We start from the raw sequence: 28,000 nt of genomic DNA on the forward strand, positions 1-28,000 counted from the left end.
CCGTACGGCCTTCTACAATGAGCAAAGCCCATACCGCATAGTCAGCTATAAAAGGCCCCGAAATGACAATGTAAAACAATTCAAACGAGAAAACTAAAGGCCTTATTTATGTACAAAAGATGAACGAAAAACAAATATGTAACGCATAAACAAACGACAACCACTGAATTACAGGCTAGTGGATCTGCTGTATTTGCGTATAATTATTGATCTTTTAAAAATAAATTGATCGGTACTGATTTTCAAACTCGTCTTAGACATTGCCAGTATAAACCTGTGATATAAGTTCATAAAATCTGGCAGAAATAGTACATATGAGAGCGCTAACAATGCAATTTTCCATATCATTAATGTTTCCAAGGAGCATAACTCTTTTAAAAATAAATGATCGGCACTGACTTTCAAACTCGTCCAAGACATTGCTGATATAAACCTATGATATAAGTTTCATAAAAATCTGACAAGAACTGCATGTGCAATGCGTTGTGCAGGGGATAAAAAAAAATTGTAAAAAGAGATTCATACACTTATACTCAAGTTATTGTCTGGAAATCAAATGTCTTCGGAGACGAGTCGACGACGACATTGACATCGTCATACTATTATACGGCCGTAAATTATTTGCGGTCGTATAAATAGGCAATGAAATATAAAAGCAGTTTCAAGTATATACAACGACGATATCAACACTTTTCATGGCCCATGCGGTATGGATTTTGCTCATTGTTGAAGGTGGAAAAGTGACCTATACGATTTTGAATTTATAATATAAGTTATTTGGTCTCTTGCGAAGAAATGTCTCATTAGCAATCAATCATACCATCTATATATTAATGTAACTAAGACGTATATTAGATATGTATATCTTTTGTTTATATCAAGTTAAATAAGGAGAAATTCCTTCAAGACTTTATGAAGACAAAATAATTATCAGTTTGGTTATAATTGAAGTTGTATAGTTCCAGTCTTCGCAGGTTGATACAATTTGTCGTTCTATTTTCTCATTCCCATTGCCTTTCTCATAAATCCAGCATATTCTGTAGAAAAAAAGTAATTTCATAGAACACATAAATTTATAATATTCATGTATACCTGCACATAACTGGAAAATGATAGCTTTGCGTTAAAGACATTAATTTTGATTATCACAGATTGTTACAAAAATCAGCAAAAATTATATCGTTGTTCAATATGTGAATTAATGCATAAGATCAAATATGCTATTTAGTTTAATACGACCATATGTATGCCAAGCCGTTCTCGTCAAAACTATGTTTAAACCCTTTTTTCGAAAAAAATACACACTGAGATTTAAAAACCTAAAATAACACACTGAGAAATCGAAATTACACACTGAGATTTTAAAAAGACACACTGAGATGAAATAAATTGAAAAACACACACTGAGAATTGTTAATTACACACTGAGATTTCAAAAATACACACTGAGATTAATATGCAAATTACTTATGAATATTCATGAGATGAATAATTCAACAGATTAATATCTTGATCTCAAGAACTCTTGTCATTATAATGAAATGCGATTCCTTCAACCAACATTCGTAATAAATTTCAAGACTTAACATCGCTCATATTCATAAGTTTGCTGCCTATAATTCAGATCATTACTACCAGTAATTAAACATGTGTCCCTTTTCAAAAGTCTTCCCAACTGTTTCCCTGATTTCGCTAGTTAATCTTTTATATTTTTGTTACGTTTATATGCTATAATAGACACTTGAGTAAAAATTTCACTGCATTCTTTTGCAGATTGTCCCAATGTTTTACTTATAATTTTAATAAAGTTTTTCACCATTTGGTTATATTTTGTAATAAGAGTAAGTGGGTATTTTTCTTGACTTTTTGTTCTTGTATTTTTAAAGGTTTTTTATTAATAATTTGGAACCAAATCGAAGGACTAATGAGTTATGTCCCCTTGTTGTTTTAAGCTTGTAATAGATTCAGATTAAGTATGCTAATTAGATATGTGCGCATAAAAAGTGCGCACAAATCTCAGTGTGTAATTTTAAATTCTCAGTGTGTAATTTCAAATTCTCAGTGTGTGTTTTCAGTTTATTTATTCTCAGTGTGTCTTTTTTGAAATCTCAGTGTGTAATTTTCAATTCTCAGTGTGTAATTTTCAATTCTCAGTGTAATTTTCAATTCTCAGTGTGCGTTTTGCATTTTTGTAATCTCAGTGCGTCTTTATGAAATCTCAGTGTGTAATTTTTAATTCTCAGTGTGTAATTTTCAATTCTCAGTGTGTAATTTTCAATTCTCAGTGTGCGTTTTGAAGTTTTTAAATCTCAGTGTGCTTTGTTGTAATTCTCAGTGTGTAAATTTTTCGAAAAATGGTTTAAACATAGTTTTGACGAGAACGGCTTGCCATACATATGTTCTAATTATATAAACCATCCATGAAACCACAAATCAAACATATACTGTTTTGCCTGGAAGCCACTTAAAAATAAATAGAGAATGTGTCCCAATGGACACAGATGATTCGCCTGCTTGCATACAACATTGCAAAGGGACATAACTTTAGAACAATAAAAAGTAAAATCACAAAAATACTGAACTTAGAGGAAAAGTGATGCTACTCAAATTTGTACTTGATCTGAGTTTTCGGATAATAAGTAGTGTGTATAGGTTTCATAATGTTTGATTGGGACAAACTTAAGTTAGAGAACGGAAACTTAAAAGTTTGCAAATCATCGATTTTATATAAAGTAGCATAACTCGATAATGATTAAAGTGACGCCACCAAAATTCAAGTCGATCTTTGTTTTGAGGTTAAAAGGATTGTGCATAAATTTCATATCATTTGGATAAGGCAACTTAAGTTAGAGAACGGAAACTTTTTGTAATTTGTCTTTTGATAAAGGGGCATAATTCTAGAACGGTTATAGTGACGCAACCAAAATTCAAATTTGATGTGTATGTTGTGGTAATAAGCATTGTGTATAAGTTTCATAATATTTTGTTGAGACAAACTTAAGTCAAAAAATGGAAACTAAAAAAATTGCAGTTTTGTCATTGATAAAGAGGTATGTCCAAGACATGTTGTGTCGATAACGACAATATCGATGATATCGATTCGATATCGATACACGACTTTTCGTATGCATGTTGTTATGTCCACATGGCCTGAATCCTCTGTCCTTAATGTTGATATCGAATCGATATCGACAAGCATTCCATATCCCTAAACCGACGATATCGAATCGATATCGACAAACATTCCATAACTGGATCAACAGCACGAAACCTCTGTCTTTGTTGTCGATATTGATGATATTGACGATATCAAATCGATATCGACAAACAATCCATAACTGGAAAAACAGGCCTTAAACCTCTGTCTTGGTTGTCGATATCGTCGATATCGACCAACATCCCTTACTTAAACAACGGCCTATAATCTCTTTATTGGTTTATATAGAATGTCAATGTAAACAGAAGACATAAAACAATCGCCGGAAGTTCTTAGCAACGTTGATTATGGTGGTAGACAAAATGCACTTTAAAAACCATATTATTTAGATAAATGGTGCAAACAAAATGTTAATCCTCGCAAAGTTGCAGCTTTCAATTCCTAAAATACCGAAGCCTGCGAACAAATATTAAATAATTTTATTTCAAAATTCAATCATTCAACAAAACATATGACATGGAAGTTTAAATCTTTTTTTCATGTTACAATATGTGATATATACATTGTACAATGAAGATGAAATGATGAAAAACGCTAAACGAGCAAAGTAAATATTTTAAAATGAATTGACAATTTGACACAAATGACATTTTGTCTATGATGTTGTTTTATGTAAATTTCTATGTTGATTATTAAGTAATACAACTACATCGTTTCAGATATTTATCAATATGAAGATCTTCATTTGATAATGCACGAGGGTAATTTGATTATTGGTTGTATCATTCGAAAGTGCGTCTATATTTTTCCTCCGGTTGCAGCTATGTGGCACCGTTAAAGTCCACAATTTCTCTAAAGTCCACAACACCGCTAAAGTCCACAACAATTTTCCGCTAAAGTCCACAACGCCGCTAAAGTCCACAAAATTTCCGCTAAAGTCCACAAAATGACCTCCGCTTAAGTCCACAAGAAAACACCGTTAAAGTCCACAACAACAAGTTCCGCTAAAGTCCACAAAAAAGCACCGTTAAAGTCCAAACATTTTTTTTTCATTATCAAAAGACAATTTTCTGTTTTTTACACCCGATATTATAGATCTAATTAAAAGCACGGACTTTTGTTCTTAGAAAGTATTTCTTGTCAGCATAAATTATATTTTTGATGAATGAAAAAATTATAGTATTTGCTTTATCGATTTTTATGCGATTTTCTATCAATCAAACAGACAACATTTCTGAAAAGTTATCTAACTATTATACTCTTTTTATTTTTTAGTAAATATTTGTTCATCCACAAGAAACTCCAACATAGCGTTCTCTTTATGTATATGCTGGAGACATAATTTGGAGCCTATATTTGATATTTAAATTTCCTTTGCAATATCTATAAAACATAAGTAAGATTTCCATTCAGTGTCTGTTAGGTTCCACAGCAGCCAAAACGGTCCGTAAATCTCAAAAATAGACTTGGATCCATCATGCTCTTTTTTGAAATCAAAATAAAGATAAAGAATACCACACATTCATGCATTTTGTGGTGCTCAGCAGATTTCCATCACTCTTTGGTTTGCAAATAAAAAAGAAGATATAGTATGATTGCCAATGAGACAACTGTCCACAAGAGACCAAAATGACACAGACATTATAAACAACTGTTTGTTTTGTTTTCAAAAAGGAAAATGAATTTGTTTCAGAATGAAAGATGAATTGAATAAATTATACGCGGATGTGGTTCTGTATTGTGTATTATCCATGATGAGTACAAGTATAAGTTTTTTCAACAATGCTACATGTATATATATGTTCCAGACAATATGAGTATATCTGATTTGAACCCTTACGCGTACAATGTGGACCATATAAGTATACCTGAACGTATACTCGTACCGTATGAGTATACTCGTATGGTTTAGTATGAGGTCGACCATACATGTGCATTTGTCAAATTTATCAAGAGTCAGAAAATGAAATAAAAACTTTTACCAAATAAACTAGAGTCTCTAAAGAGCCTGTGTCGCTCACCTGTATTTACTGATCCTTTGGAAATCATTTAAAATAAGGTTTAAATCATAATGTATAGTATAAGATATCATTAGATACTATAATAATATCTAAGATAATAGCAAAGAACTCAGGGGCAGCAACCAAACAACTGGTTGTCTGAAAATTTCAGGGCAGATATATCTAAATCTGATGAAAATTTTTGCCACCGTCAGATTTGCTCTAAATGCTTCAGTTTCAGAGATATAAACCAAAACCTGATTTTACCGTATGTACTATTTTTAGCCATGTATGCCATCTTCGTTCGCGGGCAGGGTCATTGGACACATTTTTAAAACTATATACTCTTATGATGATTGTGGATAAGTTAAGTTACACTTTGTTTAAGTAATTTCAGAGGGGAAAATTTCTGTACAAGTTAACGATGACGACGACGACGCCGGACGACGCCGAACGCAAAGTGATGAGAAAAGCTCACTTGGCCCTTCGGGCCAGGTGAGCTAAAAAGTGACGCTACATTTTTTAGTATTAAATTAAGTTCAAATGCTCAAATTGCAATTGAAGTTATGGAAGTACATACATGTATATTTTGGAAGATAAGTTTTTAGAACATTTAGGAACGTTGTACTTCAAAAACCGATAATCTAGTAAAGTAAAATGGTCAGGAGTATTTGTCACCTATAATTAGTTGTTATACATATATCATGAAACCTACGGGTATTTTTCATAACAAATATTAGGAACTATTTCATGTAAGATTTTAATCAAAATTAGTACCAATAGAAGCAGACCTCTCATAGGTTTATTTGTTTATTTGGTAATTTATCTATTTTGAAGTGTTAATTCTCAATTTCTGATGATATAACACAAAGTTTATATCTTATCCAAAAATTTGATTTACACCAAAAATGAAAAACAAAACTAACCGAAGAAAAGTATGACCAAAATAAAAAAAAACCTAGCTGACGTATTTGTGTGTTGAGAAATCCAGAACTAATAAAAAATAAGTGTCTATGAGCATTGGGGTGTGTGGGAATAGGATAAAGACAGGATGTGGATATAGAATAAAGGCGATAGGAACGTTCATCTTGCATTGAACCCGAACACCAACAATTGTTGAACTATCTTATAGTCATATTGATTGATTAAATGTACGTCACATCAAAGTTCACGGTATCGCTTTCAGAGTTAATTTCGTTTCTTTATTCTCTTTTAAAGATACTTTTTTTAGTATTTTGAAAAGTCTAAATGGAAGACTAGTATGAAGTTTTAATCTGAAACTTTTACGAATTATAGAATCATATTCAAAACAGTGTAGCTGTGGTCATTGATTGACAACCTTAAATTATCCCATTGACTGGGGCAGATTAGGTGAACGTGTGTCTGTAACAACAACTGCTCACTACTTACTTATTATAGAATTTAAACTGTGGGGTCACCAAAGGTTCTAAACGCCTTTAATATTAAAATAATCCGAAAAGTTAATCAGGAATAACTTTATGTTTTGATTTATATTATTGATATAAATCAAAACATCCTGTTATTCCTGATTAGTTTTTCTAATTTCTTTATTTAGGTGTTGAGAACCTTTTGTGACCCCACAGTTTAACAAGTACATAGTGAGCAGTTGTCTTTACAGACACACGTTCACCTAATCTGCCCCAGTCAATGGGATAATTTAAGGTCGTCAATCAATGGCCACAGCTACACTGTTTTGAATATGATTCTATAATATCAAAGAATGTTTCTGTTCTTTTCAATACAATTTTATTGGTTTAATACTGTAGAACAGATTTAGCGTTTTGTGAGTTTATAGAAATTAATCTTGTGAGTAATTTTACATGTGATTAAAACACTTTACCAAGATAAACAACTAGTGTATGTATATTTTCTTAAGCCCCATTTATGGGCATTGGTTTTTCCATTTGAATGGTTTAACACTTTTAATTGTTGGGGACTTTTATAACTGGCTGTTCCGTGTGAGCCAAGGTTCCGTGTTGAAGGCCGTACCTTGACCTATAATGGTCTTTTATAAATTTTAACTTGGATAGAGAGTTGTCTTATTGGCACTGTGACTCATACCACATCTTCCTATATCGATCAAATCAGGTTTTGTTGTGACATTTTGGTAGAAACCCATTCAACGCATCGATATCTGATACTAATCGATAAAAATATAACTTAAAGCATAGAATATTTTCTTTTTTATTTGGAATTTATCATACTGGCTTCATTTTTCCGTTCTGAAAATCATAACAGAAATTAATAACGTTAAACGTTGGTTAAAAGTTTTGCGACAGGAGACCTTTGGGAATTCATAAACTTAGTATTTTTTTGTTTAATGATATAATCAAGATTGTTGCATGTCGTTCAAATGTTATAGATTAGGAGGCACATTTGCTAGATGTACATTAATTATGTCAAAAAGTGATTATATGCAAAGAATAAAAGAAAAAAATTACTTGTTGAATGCAGTAATAATAAATAACGAATTTACACACTTTTTAGAAATGATGTCCTAATTGGCCATCAAGATCAAAATTGATAGAACAAAACCATATACCGATACTGTACTTTTTTCATGTATCCAACTGATAAAAAAAATACTACCGAGAAGAAAGGCCAATGCTTCGTATTGTACTAACGGGATAAAAATAACGAATAATATGTTTTTAACAATAAAAAAATTGGTGTGGACTTTAACGGTGCTTTTTTGTGGACTTTAGCGGAACTTGTTATTGTGGACTTTAACGGCGTTTTCTTGTGGACTTTAGCGGAGGTAATTTTGTGGACTTTAGCGGAAATTTTGTGGACTTTAGCGGCGTTGTGGACTTTAGCGGAAATTTGTTGTGGACTTTAGCGGTGTTGTGGACTTTAGAGGAATTGTGGACTTTAACGGTGCCACACAGCTAATCCGTAAATTTTCTTTGTTAAAACAGTTTACATTTGATTTTTGTCTATGTTGTCAATGCATTTAAAAGATCATGTAAAATATCTTAGCATTACATTCATCCATACATAAATGTTAACGCAATAAAAAATAATGGTAGAGTCGCCCAAGTATTTCTCGGTCTGCGTTTTTCATTTGTTTTTAGTTTCAATGTCAATTGTTGTTGTTTGTCCTTGTATGTCTTATTTGTTACCGGGTTTGTCTTTTGTCCTCTACTTGCCCTTCTCCTTATATAGTTCTGGGCTGTCAACACTTCTTTTAAAATTATGTCTTTTTACTCCTTCAATGTATATCCATATACCATATATCATCGGGGAGAGGTTTAACATTATCGACGTCTTGTCTGTGCAGACTTTTCTAATTCAGAAATTTTCGATATCGATTCGATATCGTGTTGTTATTGTCGATAACGAGGATATCGACATTATGTATTTTCCTGTTATTTTCATTCGTCGATATCGGTATCGACATCTTGTTTGATCTTAGAAATGTTTGTTTATAAAGGGGCATAACTCTAGAACGGTTAAAGTGATGCTACCAAATTTAAATTGATCTGTATTTTATGATAAAAAGCATTGTGTAAAAGTTTCACAACATTTATTAGAGGCAAACTCTAGTTAAAGACAGGAAGCCAATTTTGGAACTTACAGACGTACGTACGTACAGACGGACAATGGTAAAACTTAATGCCCCCTCCGCTACGGGACATAAAAATCGCATGTCTCATCGAAAATGCATGTTTACTGGTGACACAAGAAAAAGTAGTAGTAGTAGTAGTAGTAGTAGTAGTAGTAGTAGTAGTAGTTATAGCAGTGCAGTTAGAGTAGTGGACAAAACATATCTGAGTGTACTCGTCAGTAGGAATGCATACATACCATTTAATTCAATAGTCCCATTTTCATTGAGGTCATATGTGGGATTTCCAAACACCATATTGTTGCCTCCTCTGGTCGTCTGATCAATAGTTAACCCGATGGTTTTGTTTACAAATTGTATCGTCTGATTAATGGTAAACCCTCTGGTTTTCTTTATAAATTGTATCAATTCGTCCACTGTTATATGTCCATCGTGGTTTTTGTCTGTCATGTTAAATACCCTCTTCATCGAATTCTCCATGCATGGTATTCTAGACCTTTTACTGAGATTCTGATGCATCATCTAAAATAGATTAGTATATATTTGTTCACTCCTGTGGTACATCTGAGATCACCCTGAGTTTTTGGTGGGGTTCAAGTTGCTCAATCTTAAGTTTCCTATGTTGGGTTTTGTGTACTTTTGTTTGTCTGTTTATCTTTTTCTTTCTAAACCATTGTGTTGTCAGTTTATTTTCTACTTACGAGTTTGATTGTCCCATTGGTATATTTTGTCTGTCGTTTATATTTGTATAAGATTATAAGAAATAAACCGTGTTTATATTTCTACAGTACAAAAGCCAGAAGGTTCTTCGTTCATCAAACTATATTTGAAATATGTCAAACATGTTTTTTAAAGAAGAGAAAGTTTCTATCAAACTAGAGGCTTAAGATAGCTTTTATTTTAACATAAAAAGAGAATGAAAGCATAAATAATAAGCAAGGCGCCACAGAACAGATTTTTAAAGTAAAATATATAATCAAATACATTTTAGAAAGAAAAGAAATCAAATTACAGCATTTGAACTGCAACATATACGATTTACTCTCAAACGTAGTTGAAATTGATAACCGTTTTTAAAATGCAAGCCATCAAAATAAAAAACATTTCAATACTTCAATTCGATCATGATCTTGTGCATCTCATTTTTCTTTTGCGGTTTACGTTGCATTTCCGTTTTACTGTCTTTCAAAATCTGCGTTAAAAATGTAAGAGATTTTTTTCTCAAATACGTCTAAAGGAACTATGATTACCAATATCCTATCCGTTTAAAAAGAATTATATTTTTTAAATTTGCCTGAATAAATGCAAAATTCAAATCCTAGCATCTTTGATGAGTTTAGTTCTATACATCAAAACAACGCAATGAGAAAATAACTTTGAGAATATTCATTAACAAAGACAGATATTTGCCTACCTTTACTGACTGCACTATAAGGTTTGGTACTAAATCATCAGCCAAAACCATTCCAATCAACACAACAATGACTGCCAGTGTAAGTTTCATTTTGATTGCCGCTTACGAACTTTCCAACAACGAAAGGTAATATATTTGACTGAAATAAATATATTTATGTATGTTTATTGAGTATACTTGTACAATGTTTTTGCTATCGCTTTCTACATTTTCTCAAATAATGCTGGTCACATGATTTTAAATATTAAGTATAGTAACTCCCGAAAGACACATGTTGTTTAAATTGAACTTATTCAATTTACTTAACAATACACTGCTGCGAGTTATAAAAAAAGTTAGTTAGTTATTACGGGACATCTTTAGAATGGAAAACAAATACAAGTTGTTTTTTTTTATTTCGCTGAACGTTTTTTACTTGTAGTTTTAAAACTACACACGTTATATTTTACATTAATAGTATATGAATAGAATTAAAGGTACAATTTTTCTGAACCCGATGCGCATTTCAACAATAAATGTACCTCCAGTGCTGCTCTAGGCCGAAACACTTTAAAATTCCAATACATGCTTTAAAATCAAAATGAATAAACAAGTATAGCGAAAATAGGGCTTTGTATATATATTCCTTAATTTCAAATAATTACTTATCATTTGGGCCACAAAGACCAGTAGCAAGTATTTCACTGTGTTCGGATGATTAAAAAAATATATAACAAATATAAATTATACTATTGAACTTAAACATGTGGTATACAAATTACATCTTTATCCTTAAGTTTCTCCTATGAATATATTTTAGTTGTTCAATGAGTTGGCACTTTTTTCTGGTAGAACTCCTTTTTGTTTTAATAAACAATAGTTTGAATGGACATTCAAGATTTCTTCCATCGGCACTTTGTTTTGGTAGAACTCCTTTTTGTTTTTAATAAAAATAGTTTGAATGGACATTCAAGATTTCTTACATTGAATTTTAGAACCTTAATTACATTCAATTTGGCAATATCCTTTCATTAGAATAAAGTATATTTTTGTTTATATATAATTATATATACCTTGGTAATAGTTCCTACCTTGTTTGTCTCTGAATCTCGATTTACCAGTATAAAAGCTACCCATATTTACCTCAATTGATGGCAGTCCAAATTCCATAATCATTAACAAGATTTAAGTCTAAACACTTTTGATTCGGGTTTTCCCCTTCTCATTTCCTCATGCATTAAGAAGTATGAAGTACTTCAGGGTCAAGTGCTACAGAACTAGTATAATTATGTTTACATGTTAATGATTATATCTATAAATAGAAGGATGTTGTGGAAGTATAAAGCCAAGAGAATCCTTACTATTTAATATGTTTAACTGCATTTCATTTGAATGTTAACTGCCACTTTTACAAATTAAAAAAACAACACGTAGGGTTGTATTTCATTATTAGTTTAAGTGGTATAAATACCTAGCTATGGCCTTTAAAGTAGAAATTAGGCTATTATCTAACCTCTCCTATATTGGTTACACCAAATGGTCAAATAGACCTATTTGATGTGCATGGGTTTTTATTAAGAATTGAATGCTTCTTTTTGTAACTTCATTGGGGAGTAAAAGCGTTGACCGAAGTACATCTTGTATGAAGCGCGGATTCTAAAAATGTGCGCACGGTCAACGCTTTTACAACCCTATGAAGTTACAAAAAGAAGCATTCAATACTTATAATTACATTTTTTTAGCTAGGATCATGAAAACACGAATTTTATCAATTTTTTATTTAATTCACCTGTGTACTTTATTGTGGTACCTCGTGTTATCATGAATGATAAGTTTTATTGAGTAATGCAATTGCTTAAGGAATAACACATGATGTGCAGTTGGCCAATCAGAATAACGTATTATAATGAAACATACATCTAATATAATTATTTTACTGTCAAATAATTGTATGATCAGTAACTGTTATACTTTATTAACTATTTTTTAAAAGAAGTATTACCCAATATCAGGAGGATCCTCTCCCTAATATATTTATTTGGTCGAAAAATGCAACTGACATTTACAGTCAACAAAGTATTAGCACAACACGTCAAAAAAATAAAATTGAAGAATATCTACAAAAGATTTTAAAGATGTTTTACTCTATTCTCTATGGAAATGCTCAAAATTCAGCTAAATTAGTTAAAAAGTGTAAATGAATTTCCTGAAAATGCTGAGTACAAGAAAGCCTTTTATTCCATTCGGTCAAAATTTCAGACTTCTTTGTAAAAATGAAAAAATACCATGAAAACAAATATGGTCTTAACTCAGTGACATTTGTGGTAAGAACCCAAGGTTTTCTGGAAGACTTTGATTAAACTATGTATGAAGTTCGAAAGAAATTTAAATATGATCATGTTATGTCTTCGATTTTTTTTTTTATTAAATTTTATAAAAATCTTTATGAATCTGATCATGAGTAAAATTATTACCAAATCAATGTAGTTCTAAAATAAGAATCACTGAAAGCTGATTTGAATCAAACGTTAAATCAGATGAACTAAATACAGACTGAGGTAAGTCCAGACGAAATAGTTACAGCTATCAAATTGCTTCGTAATGGTAAGATAAAATTAGGAAAAGAAATGGGGATTGTGTCAAAGCGACAACAACCCGACCCTAGAGCAGACAACAGCCGAAGGCCACCAATGGGTCTTCAATGTAGCGAGAAACTCCTGCACCCGGAGGCGTCCTTCAGCTGGCCCCTTAAAAAAATGTACACTAGTTCAGTGATAATGGACGTCATACTAAACTACGAATTATACACAAGAAACTAAAATTTAAAATCATACAATCGTAATGATAAGAGGTTATCTGCTGATACGATCTCAAATAAAGTTTTGAAAAAGTTGTAACAGTATTATAAATTAAACCATCTTATAAAATATTTAATTTTATTTGTAACATTAATTTGATTTTTTCCTTTGATGTTTTAATGAAATAATTTGCTTAAAAAGTGTGGTGAGGGAAAACCATGGTATATTATATGCAAATTGATGTTGTACCATACTTTACTAATTAAAAATGCAACTCAACTAGAATCCAAAAGGAAAAAAAGGCGGAGCTTAGCTATGGTACAACATATTCATTTTCATGTAGTTCCATGGCTGAAGCTCCACCTTTTTGTTAAAAGGTATCCGCCTTTTAAATATTTAGGAAACTGAAAAATGTACTAAAAGGTCAAGATCTTCATTTGTTTTCATTTTATAACAAAAAGCAATAAAATATTTGTACCACATCTTAAGAAACTCTTCTCAAACTATATAGGATTGTTACGAGTTCCCTTAATTTTGGAAAAATTACTAAATGTTTCTTCTTTCAGTTTTGAAAAAAATAAAATGTAATACTATCATTTCTTTTGCGAAAATTCAATTGAATTACGATTAAAAAAAGGGGGTTACTCTAGAAAAAGGAAGAAATATCGGCTACAAAAATCTGTGAAAAAAGATGATTTTTTTTTTTGCGATCAATTAGGGGGGATAGGACGTACACTATCTACGCTCCCTGGATCCGCCATTGTCTACAGTGTTTTATCATTAAAAATGTGTTTTGATAAATAATCTAATAATCGAATTAATAAAATAACGGAAGAAAAGTAGTTTGTACGAAAACTACAAATGTATGAACATGCATTTTTCAATGAGATGAATAACCTATAGAATATGATTAATTTGTATGATACCTTAAAAAACCAAAAAAAAACCAAATTCTTACCGTCATTAGAATAATCATTTAAATTATAAATACTTGTCGCTGGAATCCGAAATTTTTGTTAACTTTCTGATAACATTATGAAATTACCTGCGTATACGATCATACACGGGGCGCAACACTAAAAAAATCTGGAATATCCGACATTTTCTTTTTTTCTGCAAATTCTGGGTTTCTATTCAATAAAATACACAGAAGATCATACATGAGGCACAAAAGTGACTTGCGCGAGCTTCCATTTCATTGGATAAAACTGTAACGTGATCAACTTCCAATATTGGTTCAAGGTCTTGAAGCTGTCAATCATTTTATTTATATTACAAGTTTTATATACCATGTGTCTTACTCATTAACATATTTAAACAAACTCATCCTTCAGATTCGTTTGTTTAAATATCATAACTCGTAAGAACCATGGTATATATAGTACTTAAACAAACTTTTGAAAGACCTGCAATGAAAGTTTTATAGTTCTTCTCAATAAAAAGTGGAACACATTTGCCCCATGAAACTAGAGAGCATACATGTATCTATTAGTTCCAACATTGACAAGCTGTTTATTAAGTTATCTATAACAGAATAATGAATTTCATTTAAAGTAAAAACTAGATAAAAAAAAAAAAAAACACAGATTGGTTAAAAAAATTAGTCGCACTGCTGATCACATACATTTTATTTACACTGAAACCAGTAGTTAACCATTATTTATAAACAATAAAATAAAAAGGTATTTGCAGCTTATTTCCATCTTAAAAAATCCTTTGATATAGTTTCATCAGAAAATATACTTCTTTACCAAATTTTCTGTGCTACAAGGTTTTCCAACCAATGGATACTAGTAAATGAAACTATTTTTTTTTCTGATTTAAAGACATTTATATCTTGAAGATGAGCGTCAGAAATATAGCAGTTGTTATCCATTCGTCTGTTGTGTTTGAGATTTTGATTTTGTCATTTGTTTACAGACTTTCCGTTCGGAATTTTCCTTGGAGTTCGGCATTTTTGTTATTCATTTTTTGTTTAACAAAACAGAACTTATGACAAGAAAACAAAGATGTAATGATCAGTTCTTTCAAAATCAAAATACACGGTCTCCTATGATATTGAATGGGATCATCTGAACAGCAGCTATTCAGCAGACCACATGCAGAGGTTACCATATACATGTAGCTTTGGTTGAGAATGGGATTAAAACGAACACACAGTCATTTTTGTTCGAAATGTGAACGTTATACATGTATTAAATATTTCTGTTATAGAGAATGTCACTTCTCTGCACGTTATATATTTCTTGTAATTTTTGTGATTTTTCACAGATGGCTTGTTAATTGCAAATATATTACCTCTCTATATCCATCGTGCAGGTATTTACAGTCACATGTTGGATTTATAACACTTAATCCCGGTTTATACACTTTGAAAAGCAAGTCCGTTTTACCACTCGACGTTTAAAAAAACAATTGATCCAGGAATTTTAAGTATTGAACACATAATTGTATCATATTTAGATTATTCTTATAATTTGTATTTAAACCTTTTATCATGAGTATGACTCCTTAACCTAAAGGTGTAATACCACCATTGTTTTTCTATAAACTTTGCTAAATTTGCACTTTTCACAACCTTGTCCAGTATTTATCTTTGTTTTAAATACATAAATATTTGGCATGCGTTAAGTTTTATCCTGTCCGACACTACAGACAAAACTTAACGTAACATTTATTTGTATATAAAATAATAACCATCGCTGGCAGTTAATCAGTCAAATGTTCCCCCTTCTCTCTCGTACAAGCTTTAATAACCATGTAACCTCAAGATTCCCAAATATTTCATAGACGCAGCAAACAAAAAAGAAAGATGAATCTCCCAAGACATATGTTTATGACTCTTAAATGACCTATTACCGAATATGACTGTTTTGCTGAGTGTGAATTCGCATTGCTATAAGACGTGTCACGATATTTGTTTATCCAACATTCATGTACTAAGTTATTATGTTGTATTTGTAATTCTGATCAGATATTGTTGATTGTTTTATCGTTTGTAGTTGTAATTTCTATTTTTTTTATTTTCTATTCGTATGTATAAGTAAAGATGATTAATCACATAATTCATTTATAAGTTTTTAGATTAATGCAACTATATGTACACCATTTATTTGTTTTACAGTTTGATTTAGAAGACATACCGACATAGCTAGGTAATACAATTAATTATATAATTCTATACTAATATTTTTGTAATTGTCATGAAATACATCAGTTACATAATTACAAACCTACATATGTTCTTTAATTATATCAAGTTGTTTGTAATTTATCTGTGACGTCTATTTTTGGCGTTGACCCAGGAGTGTGACACAGTTCGTGGTTCTGTTGTGCTGTTTTTGTGTGTTGATCTATTTTGTTTCACGTGTTCGTTTTTAATCTGTGGTTAGAAATGTACTATTGTATTGTTTATTTGTTTATTTCTCTGTCATGAATGTTCTGGCACTTTTTTGTACTGTATTCCTGACATGCAATGCTCATTTTATGGTTATATTTAACATTGTCATTAAAGCGCCAGGTTTGGCTAGGCACAAAACCTGGTTCAATCCACCATTTTCTTTCATAAAATGTTCTATACCAAATCAGAAAATGGCAGTTGATATCTTATAGTTCGTTTCTGTGAGTGTTGCATTGTCGTTGGTTATTTTTTGCACTTTTTTGTTATTTCGTTGTTTTCCTCATACTGTTGATGTGTTTCCCTCGGTTTTAGTTTGTAACCCGTTTTTCACAATCGGTTAATAACTTCAAACAGCGGTATACTACTGTTGGATTTATTTACTGCAATGAAATAAAGGACTAGTTTCCTACAACTATCACACTCAATGAATTATTTTGTTCTACCCTTTTTCGTATACAACCGGTTGTGACCTTTATGTTTCAGTGGTATTACACATTAAAGATTAAAGTTTTTATGAACTCAATTGCTTTAAAAAGTACACTTAATTGGTTGTTTCTATGAAATCATTTATAAAAGTGTATAATACTGAGCAATTTATTCAACAAATCCTTTTAGATTCTTTGGGGGTCTGAACTAGGGTAAACCATGTTTACTTTATTGAGTCTTTCCTTTTGTAGTATCTTACCCGTTTTATAGCCTGTTTTTTAATTTCAGATTCTATATTGGCTATTGTAAATATGCATGTTTAAATTCAGACTATGAGCGTCTATCTAGTACAAAGCAGGATTAAACTCCATATCACATTAACATAATTCGTCATGTGTATGCATTCAATGTTGAAGCATTATACGAAATAGCCATCTACAATAAACATATAATAAATAAACAGCTGCGCCATGAGCGCATGATACGCCCGACGTCTTGTGTGGAAGTTTTATGCAATAATCATAAATAGTTTCTGAGGAAGTTTTAAGCAATAACCATTTATTGTTTTTGAGACACGGCGGGACATGTGAAACCTTTAAGTTTAAATCTTATTTTCACCAAAAAAGTTTACAGATCATTTGACCATCATAAGAAACAACTATATTAAGTTTAATGAAATTTGGATAAGTCGTTCTCAAGTTACGGTGCGACATGTTTACGCCGGACAGACAGACAGACGGACAGACAGACAGACGGCCGGACGGACGGACACCGGACATTTGTATACCATAATACGTCCCGTCAAAATTTTGACAGGCGTATAAAAACAATTCATACCATTCGTATTGCAGCATTTGAATTGCCGTCTCCTTCAAATCTTTATAGGATCAAAACCAAATTGAATGCTTTGACAAACTAGGAATATCATTTAAAATAAAACCATGTGAACAAGGAAAAAAAACTCAGAACTCTGAGGAAAACTCTAAACGGAAAGTCCCTAATCAAATAGCAAAATCAAAAGCTGAAACACTTCAAACGAATGGAAAACAACTGTCATATTCCTGACTTGGTAGAAAATGGTGGAATTAACCTAGTTTTAAAGCTAGCTAAACCTCTCACTTGTATGACAGTTAACTTTAATTCCATTATATTGACAACAATTTGTGAATAATGGCACATTAGTCATTGTGCTATAGTCTTAATCACTATAAAAACAAACACATATTTTAATAGATAAGAAAGATAAGAAGTTAGCAATATCCTTTAACTCTACTTTCCGCTATATAGATGAAGATGTTCTTTCACTAAATAATTCAAAAATTGGTGACTATGTGGAACGCATCTATCCCATTGAACTAGAGATAAAGGATACAACAGATAAAGTTAAGTCGGCCTCATATCTTAACTTACATCTAGAAAGTGACAATGAGGGTCAATTAAAAACAAAACTTTACGACAAAAGAGATGATTTCAGGTTTCCAATTGTCAACTTTCTATTTCTAAGTAGCAACATTCCAGCAGCACCTGTATATGGTGTATATATCTCCCAATTGATACGATATACCCGTGCATTTCCTATCATGATTGTCTTGATACAGGGTTTTTGCTCACAAGGAAGCTATTAAATCAAGAGTTCCAAATGGTGAAGTTGAAATCATCTCTTCGTAAATTTTACAGACGCCATTACGAGTTGGTTGACCGTTATGGAAAAACCGTTTCACAAATGATATCGGATATGTTCCTTACGTCGTAACTACAATCCCCTTTCCTTTCATAAATGTGACCTACCGAATTAGACTATTTACCGGATTTGTTATCTCATAAGCAACACGACGGATGCCACATATGGAACAGGATCTGCTTACCCTTCCGAAGCACCTGAGATCACCCCTAGTTTTTGGTGGGGTTCGTGTTGTTTATTCTGTATGTTGTGTCATGTGTACTATTGTTTGTCTGTTTGTCCTTATCATTTTTAGCCATGGCGTGGTCAGTTTATTTCCGATTTATAACTTTGACTGTCCCTCTGGTATCTTTCTTCCCTCTTTTTAATAGTTATAGTATGTACTTTGAGCTTTGACAGTTTAATGGTCACTGTAAATGGTTTACTATGACCACTCGACAACGCAGGCCTCTTGAAATATGAAAATAAATCAAGTAAAAAAAATCCATATATCAGACGTCAAATTTAATGATAAGGCATGTATGTAAAAGATATTGATATCCAGCACTTCTTTCATTTGTAACAAAAGGATAGACGCCTACCACAGAAATGGTATCTAATTGTCTCTGACTTTTCACATACATGTTCGTTATATATAAAGCTAAATAAGTAAGTGAAACATGTTTAATAATCTGCGTTCAAAACATTTTTTATGCGCTATAAATTTGTAAGGTGAAAAAATATAAATAAACATCTATAAGAGGAGTGAAATATACCAGAGGGACATTCAAACTCATAAATCGACATTCAAACTTATAAATCGAAAATCAAATGACAACGCCATGGATTAAAAAGAAAACGACAAACAGACAAAATAGAAAAATTAAGACTTAGGAAGACGAACCCCACCATAAACTAGGGTGAATAAGCAGATCCTGCTCCACATGTGTTGCTCAAACTAAATTGTGATCAAACAAAAGATATCAGCCATGGTATCCTCTCAGAGAGGAAAAGTAAACAAACTGATAAGGATGCGTACTATTACCTACCCCTAGATGAAACGTGCACAGATGATCGATAGAAGTGAATCCTGGAAGAGCTATAGTATATCCTATGGTTCCCTCAAAACATTCGTAAATTACAACTATATACCACACGTTAGATAACTGCCATCTCATATTGAAGTTACAACTAATAATTTAAGAAAAATGATTCCGTACATCTCTCACCTTTTACAACATATCAAATCATGTATAGAAACACTTATTAATGTCGGTGAAACAAAAACCAAATTTAACATCAAACTAAATAACCAAAGATCATTGTATAGCAGATAAAGAAACTCTCAAATAATGAGATCCGTCTACAAGACAGGATGAGCTAAAAGTGTCAAAGAGACAAAAAAAGAAGCTGTAAACATTTTTTTATTCTCTTCTGCTTTCAACTGGATGGCGCCTGATGAGGCTCATTTGTCTAGCGATTCATTGCTTTAATATATCAAAGATAACAACTACTTTAACTACACTGATTAGCGTTTGAAATCTACATTATTAGGCGTTTATATATGTTGGTGGATAAGAGTTAGAGACGTTTGGATTCTGTGGATAACCAAACTCTTGATCAGTTCCGCCAACAGAATTGTACTGTTGAGCTTCAGAATCCGGTACTGTTTTTCCGGTCGTATTTATTAATGACAACATGTTTGCTGCCTGAATTTGATTTGTAGGTGCAGGTTGTGAAGGGCTCACCCCAGGAAACATCTGTAAAAGATTAAAAAAAAATATATAGTTATAATAAAATTGAGAATGGAAATGGGGAATGTGTACTATGTATGTGTAAAAGAAAAACACCAACGTTAGGTAGCCTACAAAATGTACTTGGCCCTTTGTTTGACAATACATGTCAATATCGTGAATGACTAAAATGCATGATTTTTTCCTTAAATGTTATGAAGTTTGAACAAACTGTATAAAATGTCATTCTGCTGTTTTAATGTAGAAGTTTTTCGCAAGATATGTAATTTTATTTTTTATGTTTGTATCCATCTGATGAGTTAAGCCTTTGTCAACTGATTTTTATAGTTTGTTCTTATGTTATACTGTTTCATCACTGTCGCAGGTAAGGGGGATGAATTGGTACAATACCCTCTTTCAAACCCCTTCACATTATGTATGTTTCTGTCCGAATTCAGAAGCCTGTAATGCAGTAGTTGTCATTTGTTGCGGTGCATATTTGTTTTTTGTTTAATATTTTGTACATAAGTTAGGCGATTAGTTTTCGTGTATGAATTGTTTAACATTTTTCATTTCGGGGCATTTTATGGCTGACTAAATGGTATGGGCGTTGCTGATTGTTGAAGGCTGTACGGTTTACTTAAATTGTTGATTTTTGTGTCATTTGGTTTTTTTGTGGACGGTGCTGTACCTGGCAATCATATAACATTTTCGTATTCTTATATGAAATATGTACACATTAAGTATTTGCTACTGGGCGTTTTAAATTGAAACCATAACCATTTGTATTATCTTTCTTCATTTAATTAAACATGTTTGTGTTCATATGATACCTTAAGCTTACGAAATATGTATTTTTTTTCTTGGTGAAGATCACAAGATGCAATTCAATTGCTTATATTTTCGAATATATATAAGCTTTTATTTATACACTTGTCTTATTTCAATAGTCTTTATACGTGATCTGCTTATTTTCTTATTTTAATTTGTAGATTTTGTTTTGTCACTCACAATTCTATAGATTAGCTTCTTGAGATATAATTTAAGCAATATAAAACAGATAATTTCCGTGCAAATATCAATAATACAAGGTAGAAAACATTTTGACCACATATATAAACCCTACCTGCTGACTTTGTGTCCCCCAACAACAACAACAATAGGAAGCTGACACAATGGCAACTATTATGGCAGGTACAGACAATGCGCTTATGGCAAATGATAAAATAAACCACCCTTTCAAGTTATAAGTGTACAGCTGAAATGTATATATTAACGTGTGTGTGTAAATCAATAATGATACACTCAGTAAAACAAATATGTGTATTAATTGGTACAATGCTATTTCTTTCTTCATTTATGACGAGGATGTATTTGGTTAGTTCATTAGATCATAAGTTTGTTTTTTGTTTTTTCTTTTTATTCAACAACAAATTGCGTTTTCTGATGTTAACAATATACATCATTAGTCCAGTATTCAATTGAAGTGTCCCTGTTTGTTAGTCATAAAAAGTAAAAACACAAAAATACTGAACTCCGAGGAAAATTCAAAAAGGAAAATCAAAAATCAAAAGGCAAAATCAAAAGTCCAAGCACATCAAACGAATGGATAACAACTGTCATATTCCTGACTTGGTACAGGCATTTTCTAATGTAGAATAAGTTAATATCCTACTATTTTCAATATTACATTGCATTTTGTAGTTAGTCAATCTCAGCAGTTCCAGACAGTAGATCAGACCGATGGTTTACTCCCATGTTATCGACATTGATCGAAAGATATATATGGGGCCGATATGGAAAGTGTCATATAGTCACCTATTCATCACAAACTTGACGTAAGAAATTTGATCATTTTCTGTTCTCCGCTAATCAACAAGGTTTTTCTCTAATAATTATAGGACACTTCCTTAAATGAGAAAGGTAAGTTTAATTCATTTTGTTGTGTTCATTTATAGAGGGCTTTTCTTTTCTAATAAGTCTCAAATATTGTACACGAGTCACACCTGTAGAAACTTAGTATGTATATTGCACACCAGAGCTGATATGAATCTGTAATTGAGATTTTGTTGGAAGTCCTCAAGGTTAGGTAAAGATGAAAAAGCCAATCGTTTAGTAACAAATATATGATATGTGATGCGATGTTGATAATAATATTTACCGGATTTATAAAAACATGAGCAACACAACGGGTACCATAAATGGAGCAGGATTTCCTTCCCTTTTGGAGCACATGCGGTCACCCCAAGTTTTGGTGGGGTTCGTGTAGTTTAGTCTTTAGTTTTGTGTCTTGTGTACTTTTATTTGTCTGTTTGTCTATTTATTTTTAGCTATGCCGTTGCCAGTTTATTTTCGATCTATGAGATCGACTGTTCCTCTGGTTTAAATTCGCCCCTCTTTTGAAAATCGGAGAGAGAAAGAATACATGATTTAAGATAATGTATAATGTGGCGATTACGAATAATATTTTTCCTTCACTTATTAAAGTTGAATAATTTTTCAGAACATAAATCAAATGTTAAGTTTATGATTATCAGTCTAAATATGTAGATAACACAATCAATTTTCTGTCTTAAAACAAACCTTCTTATACATTCATTGCAAATCGTTCTTTACATTTACAGATTCAAGCACAGAACACAACCGATTGTGTACTTATATTTTACAGTATAAGAGTGGTGCATTCAGTTAATTCACCTTGAAAAATAGACCTTACCCTTGTTACGGTGCAGCAAACTACAGACGAGAAATGTTAAAGTTGACAAAAATGTTTGCGATGCGTACAGATCTGCTAATGAAACTTTGATCACTACTTCGACTACAAATTATTGCTACTTACAAAATTTCCTGAAAAAAATGATAACATACACATGGTCGGGCCAACAATAACTGCTCCAATAACACTACACACCATAAAAGCGGATTTCTGAAGTAAGAAATAATCGTCCTATAAGGAACGAATATCTTTTGTTTTTTTGTTATCTTTTCACCATGTTTTGATGGAATGCATGCAGATTCCGGCCATTATAACATTTTCTATGAATGATTTGTGGACTGTACATTTTCGAAATAATTGTGATGGTAATTGTATTGATAGTTTTTTATTATTGTGTCTTTGTTTTTTTGTTTTTTCGTAAACATGTTTTTCCCTTTTAGCAAACTAATACTTTTTATAAGGTTCAGGGTTATAACAAGCTATAAGCATCCATTTTTCCTCACTTCACAAAGAGAAGCATCGCTATTCAAAAATATCCAGGTGGATGTCCACTTTTTTGTTATTGTCTACAATCCCTCATCTTTATCATGTTAATATTGGAGGGAAATATCATAAATATTCATAAAGGCTTCAATCTCATGCATACTTTCGAATAATTAAAGTGTACGTGATGTATCTGTTAAGCATATCGTTAAGGTGTCTTTTCTTGGAGGTGAATTTGATATTTTCCAGAGTGATTACTTTTTTGTGATATACTTTTAATGGATTTGCATTGTTCAGTTGTTGCCTCATTGGCAATTTTTCAACATTGTGTTGTCTTAATGTTACATTTCTAATATTCAATTATCAGGTTTTAGCATCCAATCGCACAATTCACAGTTCCAAATTACCTGTTAGTCGTATTTGGCACAACATTTTGGAATTTTGGATCCTCAATGCTCTTCAACTTTGTATTTGTTTGGTTTATAACTATTTTGATATAAGCGTCACTGATGAGTCTATGTAGACGAAACGCGCATCTGGCGTAATAAATTATAATCCTGGTACCTCTGATAACTATTTACACCACTGGGTCGATGCCTCTGCTGGTGGACGTTTCGTCCCCGAGGGTATCACCAGCCCAGTAGTCAGCACTTCGATTTCGGTGTTGACATGAATATCAATTATGTGATCATTTTTACAAATTTCCTGTTTTCAAACTTTGAATTTTTCGAAAAACTAAGGATTTTCTTATCCCAGGCATAGATTACCTTAGCCGTATTTGGCACAACATTTTGGAATTTTGGATCCTCAATGCTCTTCAACTTTGTATTTTGTTTGGTTTATAACTATTTTGATATTAGCGTCACTGATGAGTCTATGTAGACGAAACGCGCGTCTGGCGTACTAACTTATAATCCTGGTACCTCTGATAACTAGTATCAGTAAAAACTTTTTTTTTCTCGATTCCAACTTGCATTGAATTTACATATATATATTTCAACATAACGTTTGTTACTCTTCATTCAAAGAAATCATCTCAAATATGCTATTTCTTAGCACTAAGTCAGCATTTTGCATGTCAAAACTAAGTTGTGAGAACTGTAACTTTGTACTGAGTATACAATGTATTGAGAATGTACATACATTCGACATAAGAAATATAGCAGTTGTTTTCCATTCGTTTGATGTATTTGAGCTTTTGATTGTACCATATGATAATATCACTTTCCGGTTTGAAATTTCCTTGGAGTTTGTCAGTTTTGTTATTTTACATTTTAAACAACAGTGTCATCACATATTTGTTCATAGTTTCGAGATAGTGGTAGCAGATACATAGATTATATTTACCCTGAATTTTAAGCTTGACTCCGTATTCTCTGACATGCAGATGGGTAAGCATCCAGTCATTACAAACTATAATCATATATATATAAACAGATATTATACATCAGTCTTCATTTTCTATGTAGAATAAGAGCACAAGAGTTTTACTATATTTTCAAATTGCAAGCGTTAAACTATTGGACTGGTCAAAAGTTTGCAGGACCTCGGTACAACTATTTGACTGCAAGTGTCATTATTCTTCGCGGAATTTCAAATGCAGCTACCGGATTGGCTAATGTTAAGAATACTGCGGGAATTAAGACGTCACGTTTTACCTATTGTATCTATGGTTGACGTCAGTGTATAACGTAGACTTATCATTCAGAATATATATGAAGTAAATATAAAACAATATGGTTGTGTTTCTGTACTGTACTGTGCAATAATCGCCAATAAAGTATATGTAGCATTCACTGTTTTTTGAATTCAGTTACAGCGACATGTCCTTGGTGTTAAGATTTGGGGAAGGGTGTAAATGTGCCTAATATTTTTAGATTGTCAATTGGTTGGCACTTTTTTTATTTATAGGTAAGCTTTTATTTCCATATGAATATTGGCATTTACAATATTAAATAATATGCAGACTATGCCGTCCTTCTTTGACACAAAATTCTAATCTGAGAGTAATAATTGCAGTTCTTAAAAGTTTGATTAAAAAAAGCAAACCACATACAGTGGAAATGACAATTTTGTTGGAAAATCTGATGACTTCTGACGGCATAAGATAGATGCACTCCTTAAAGAGTGAATTGATATCACGAGTATGTTTGAACGTTTTCAAAGTGAGCGTTAGAGGCATGTGATAGCTGAAAATGAGAAGACCGTTTGTGCGTCTTTGATTGTAATTAGGAAAAACATGTAGTATAGACTAAAATACCAATCAGTACACATGTAATGGATATTTAATTAGGACGTCAAAAAACTTTGAGATAAATAAATGATATTTTTCAATGTCCAAATATAGGTATTGATATAATGTAGGATCGTGATAGTTTAACCATTAGTTTTATCTACTCCGTACATGTAGGTTTTAATTTATTCATAAAAAAAAATATAGTACCTTTAAAACAATATTGAAATTTACAGTGTTGAGTTTATAATCTGGTAAAAGACATTTATTAAAATGAATCGTAAGTTTACACAGATTGTTTCCATATTTTACAAGCTTGCTTAACATAATCACTGAACATGTTTGCATATGATATTCTGTTTATAACAATTTGTCTTCGGCGGGTTCCAAATCTTTTGATCGAATTCGTATCTAGGTTATGATTTTAGTAGTTCGTTGCTACAAAAAAATTTGACTGAATATTTACCAGGTTATATTCATTCAAATCTAAAACTGCGCTACAACACGGGCATTGCAAACAAAGTGTGATATACAATCACTGTTAAATTAGGCAACGTGATCATTATCTTTCGAATTAGGAAAATAACAATAGAGAACATAGAATTGAATGTTTTAACTAGGAAAAGACCATATTTGCTATTTGATTTGTTTTACGTAAGTTTATTTGGATACTTAATGGCAATATATTGCAAGAATTCTGGATAATTTAAGTTAAAACACAAACACGGATTTTTTATTAAATAAGACAATAAAATAAATTTAAACTGTTATTTTACTTAGTTTCTGTGTGTGTGATTAAGAACAATACAGGGACAAGTCTTCATTTGATGTTTATCAGAATGTTTGTAACCTGGCGATATATGTTATTTCTAAAACGTTCATCAATATTTTCCAGAAAAAAACGTGAAGCTTCAATCCTGGCATTACTCTTTAATGGCCCAGTACATTGAGACGAGAAAACTTTGTAAAAGATAACAAAAACGTGCGACAAATTGGCTAGAAAGGGCAATAACTCTCAAGGGTGAAATTGCATTTTTTTGTTCATATTGACTTGCTAGTAGATCTTACTTTTCTGAACATTATTGCCGTTACAGTTTATTCCTATCGATAATAATATTCAAGAATTATAGAAGTTAACAGACGATGGAGGTCGACTAACGACGAGTAACTGACACGGACGACGGGCACCCAGTGATAAGAAAAGTTCATTTGACCTATTGGGTCAATCGAGCTAATACTACAATCATAGAGAAAGAATTTGTACTTTAATAATTTTCAAAAGAGTCGAATGCAGTTATACATGTTTTTAATTCTCTTACAAAATAAACATATTTACCCATCCAGAGCAGATTAATGTTGGTAAGAGATATACGAACATGGCACCCACTCCTATTCAATCCACTACAGTAAGGAATGCTAATATTCCGCCGAGCACAATCTGTAGAGTACCCAAATTCTTGAATGTATTCACATGGGCTATTTGTTGAGGTTGAAGATTCCCCCTTCGTGTTGGCTCAGCATTGTTAGTTATGGTCTGCATCTTCACTTAATATGACAAAAAATCGAGATGAAGCAGATAAGTTTAGCAAGTAGAATCGATAAAACATTTTTAACAACAAAAATTCTATTTTTGTCTGTTACAATGTTCAAGTGCTCAGAATATAATAAAACAACATAACATATTCTATTTAATTAATTTCTTTAAATTTATGACAATCACAATTTCAAAAATCATTTTTCTGTTATTCATTATCCTTAATAATTCATACATAAACAGTACAAACATATGTAAGATATGCTCAATTTCTATGATGACTTGTAAATGCGAAAACCTAAAACTGTAAAAAGAAAAGTTAAAACCATAATATCCTTGATTTTATATTTTGTATCCAAACACTATATGTTTTACAGATATTTGGGTTTTGAAATTAAGTTTTGTTAGAAGATGTTCCACAGTACCCCAAAAGTCTTGTCACAAAGAATATAACAATCATACCACATCTTCTTTTTATATTTCCTTACAATGTATTTGTTATTTTTTTGTAAACCCCATCAAGACTCTCCTATATTGAAATGTTTAGAGGGTTTGCATACGCTTTAGGTGCTTATTTAAAGTCACTTTATAATTAAAACAAATATTCCTCACACATATATAAAAGATATAAATTAAGTATGTAGAACAGAAATGTGTACTTACAGAATAAAGTCTTTTTTTTACGAACCAAAATGATCAACAGCTTTCAGACTTCTTTATAGCGGAATGCACAAAAAAAATAAAAATTAAAAACTGTTACAAGTCTTTAGAAAATCAAATTTATGTTAATTGAATTTATTACACATTGCCAAATATAAAAGGCTAACACATAGTAAATAATGGTAGATTAACATATGCAAACTAGTGAGATTTATTATAGA

At 31.7% G+C, this 28,000-nt stretch overlaps 2 protein-coding genes across 5 annotated transcripts; both read right to left on the minus strand.

The window, feature by feature from the left end:
* Nucleotides 1-851: 851 nt before the first annotated feature.
* On the minus strand, nucleotides 852-14,087 carry LOC139522487 (uncharacterized). 4 transcript variants are annotated; one of them, XM_071315984.1, is made up of 4 exons: nucleotides 13,980-14,087; nucleotides 10,158-10,296; nucleotides 8,983-9,265; nucleotides 852-1,037 (listed from the first exon to the last, which is right to left on the minus strand). In XM_071315984.1, exons 2-4 carry the CDS (start codon nucleotides 10,245-10,247, stop codon nucleotides 994-996), a joined length of 417 nt encoding a protein of 138 aa, XP_071172085.1. In that variant the 5' UTR covers nucleotides 10,248-10,296; nucleotides 13,980-14,087; the 3' UTR covers nucleotides 852-993. The 4 variants fall into 4 exon arrangements, with proteins under 4 accessions (XP_071172085.1, XP_071172088.1, XP_071172084.1 ...); XM_071315987.1 differs by lacking the exon at nucleotides 13,980-14,087 and adding an exon at nucleotides 11,336-11,404; XM_071315983.1 differs by lacking the exon at nucleotides 13,980-14,087 and adding an exon at nucleotides 11,280-11,400.
* Nucleotides 14,088-19,014: 4,927 nt separating this feature from the next.
* Nucleotides 19,015-27,961, minus strand: LOC139524267 (uncharacterized). Its single transcript, XM_071319000.1, has 6 exons — nucleotides 27,783-27,961; nucleotides 26,922-27,130; nucleotides 24,700-24,765; nucleotides 22,993-23,079; nucleotides 21,280-21,411; nucleotides 19,015-20,180 (listed from the first exon to the last, which is right to left on the minus strand). The coding sequence occupies exons 2-6, from the start codon at nucleotides 26,961-26,963 to the stop codon at nucleotides 19,971-19,973; spliced, it is 537 nt and encodes a 178-aa protein (XP_071175101.1). The 5' UTR covers nucleotides 26,964-27,130; nucleotides 27,783-27,961; the 3' UTR covers nucleotides 19,015-19,970.
* Between the last annotated feature and the right edge of the window lie 39 nt (nucleotides 27,962-28,000).

Source organism: Mytilus edulis, chromosome 5, assembly GCF_963676685.1.
Source record: "Mytilus edulis chromosome 5, xbMytEdul2.2, whole genome shotgun sequence".
NCBI lineage: Eukaryota > Metazoa > Mollusca > Bivalvia > Mytilida > Mytilidae > Mytilus > Mytilus edulis.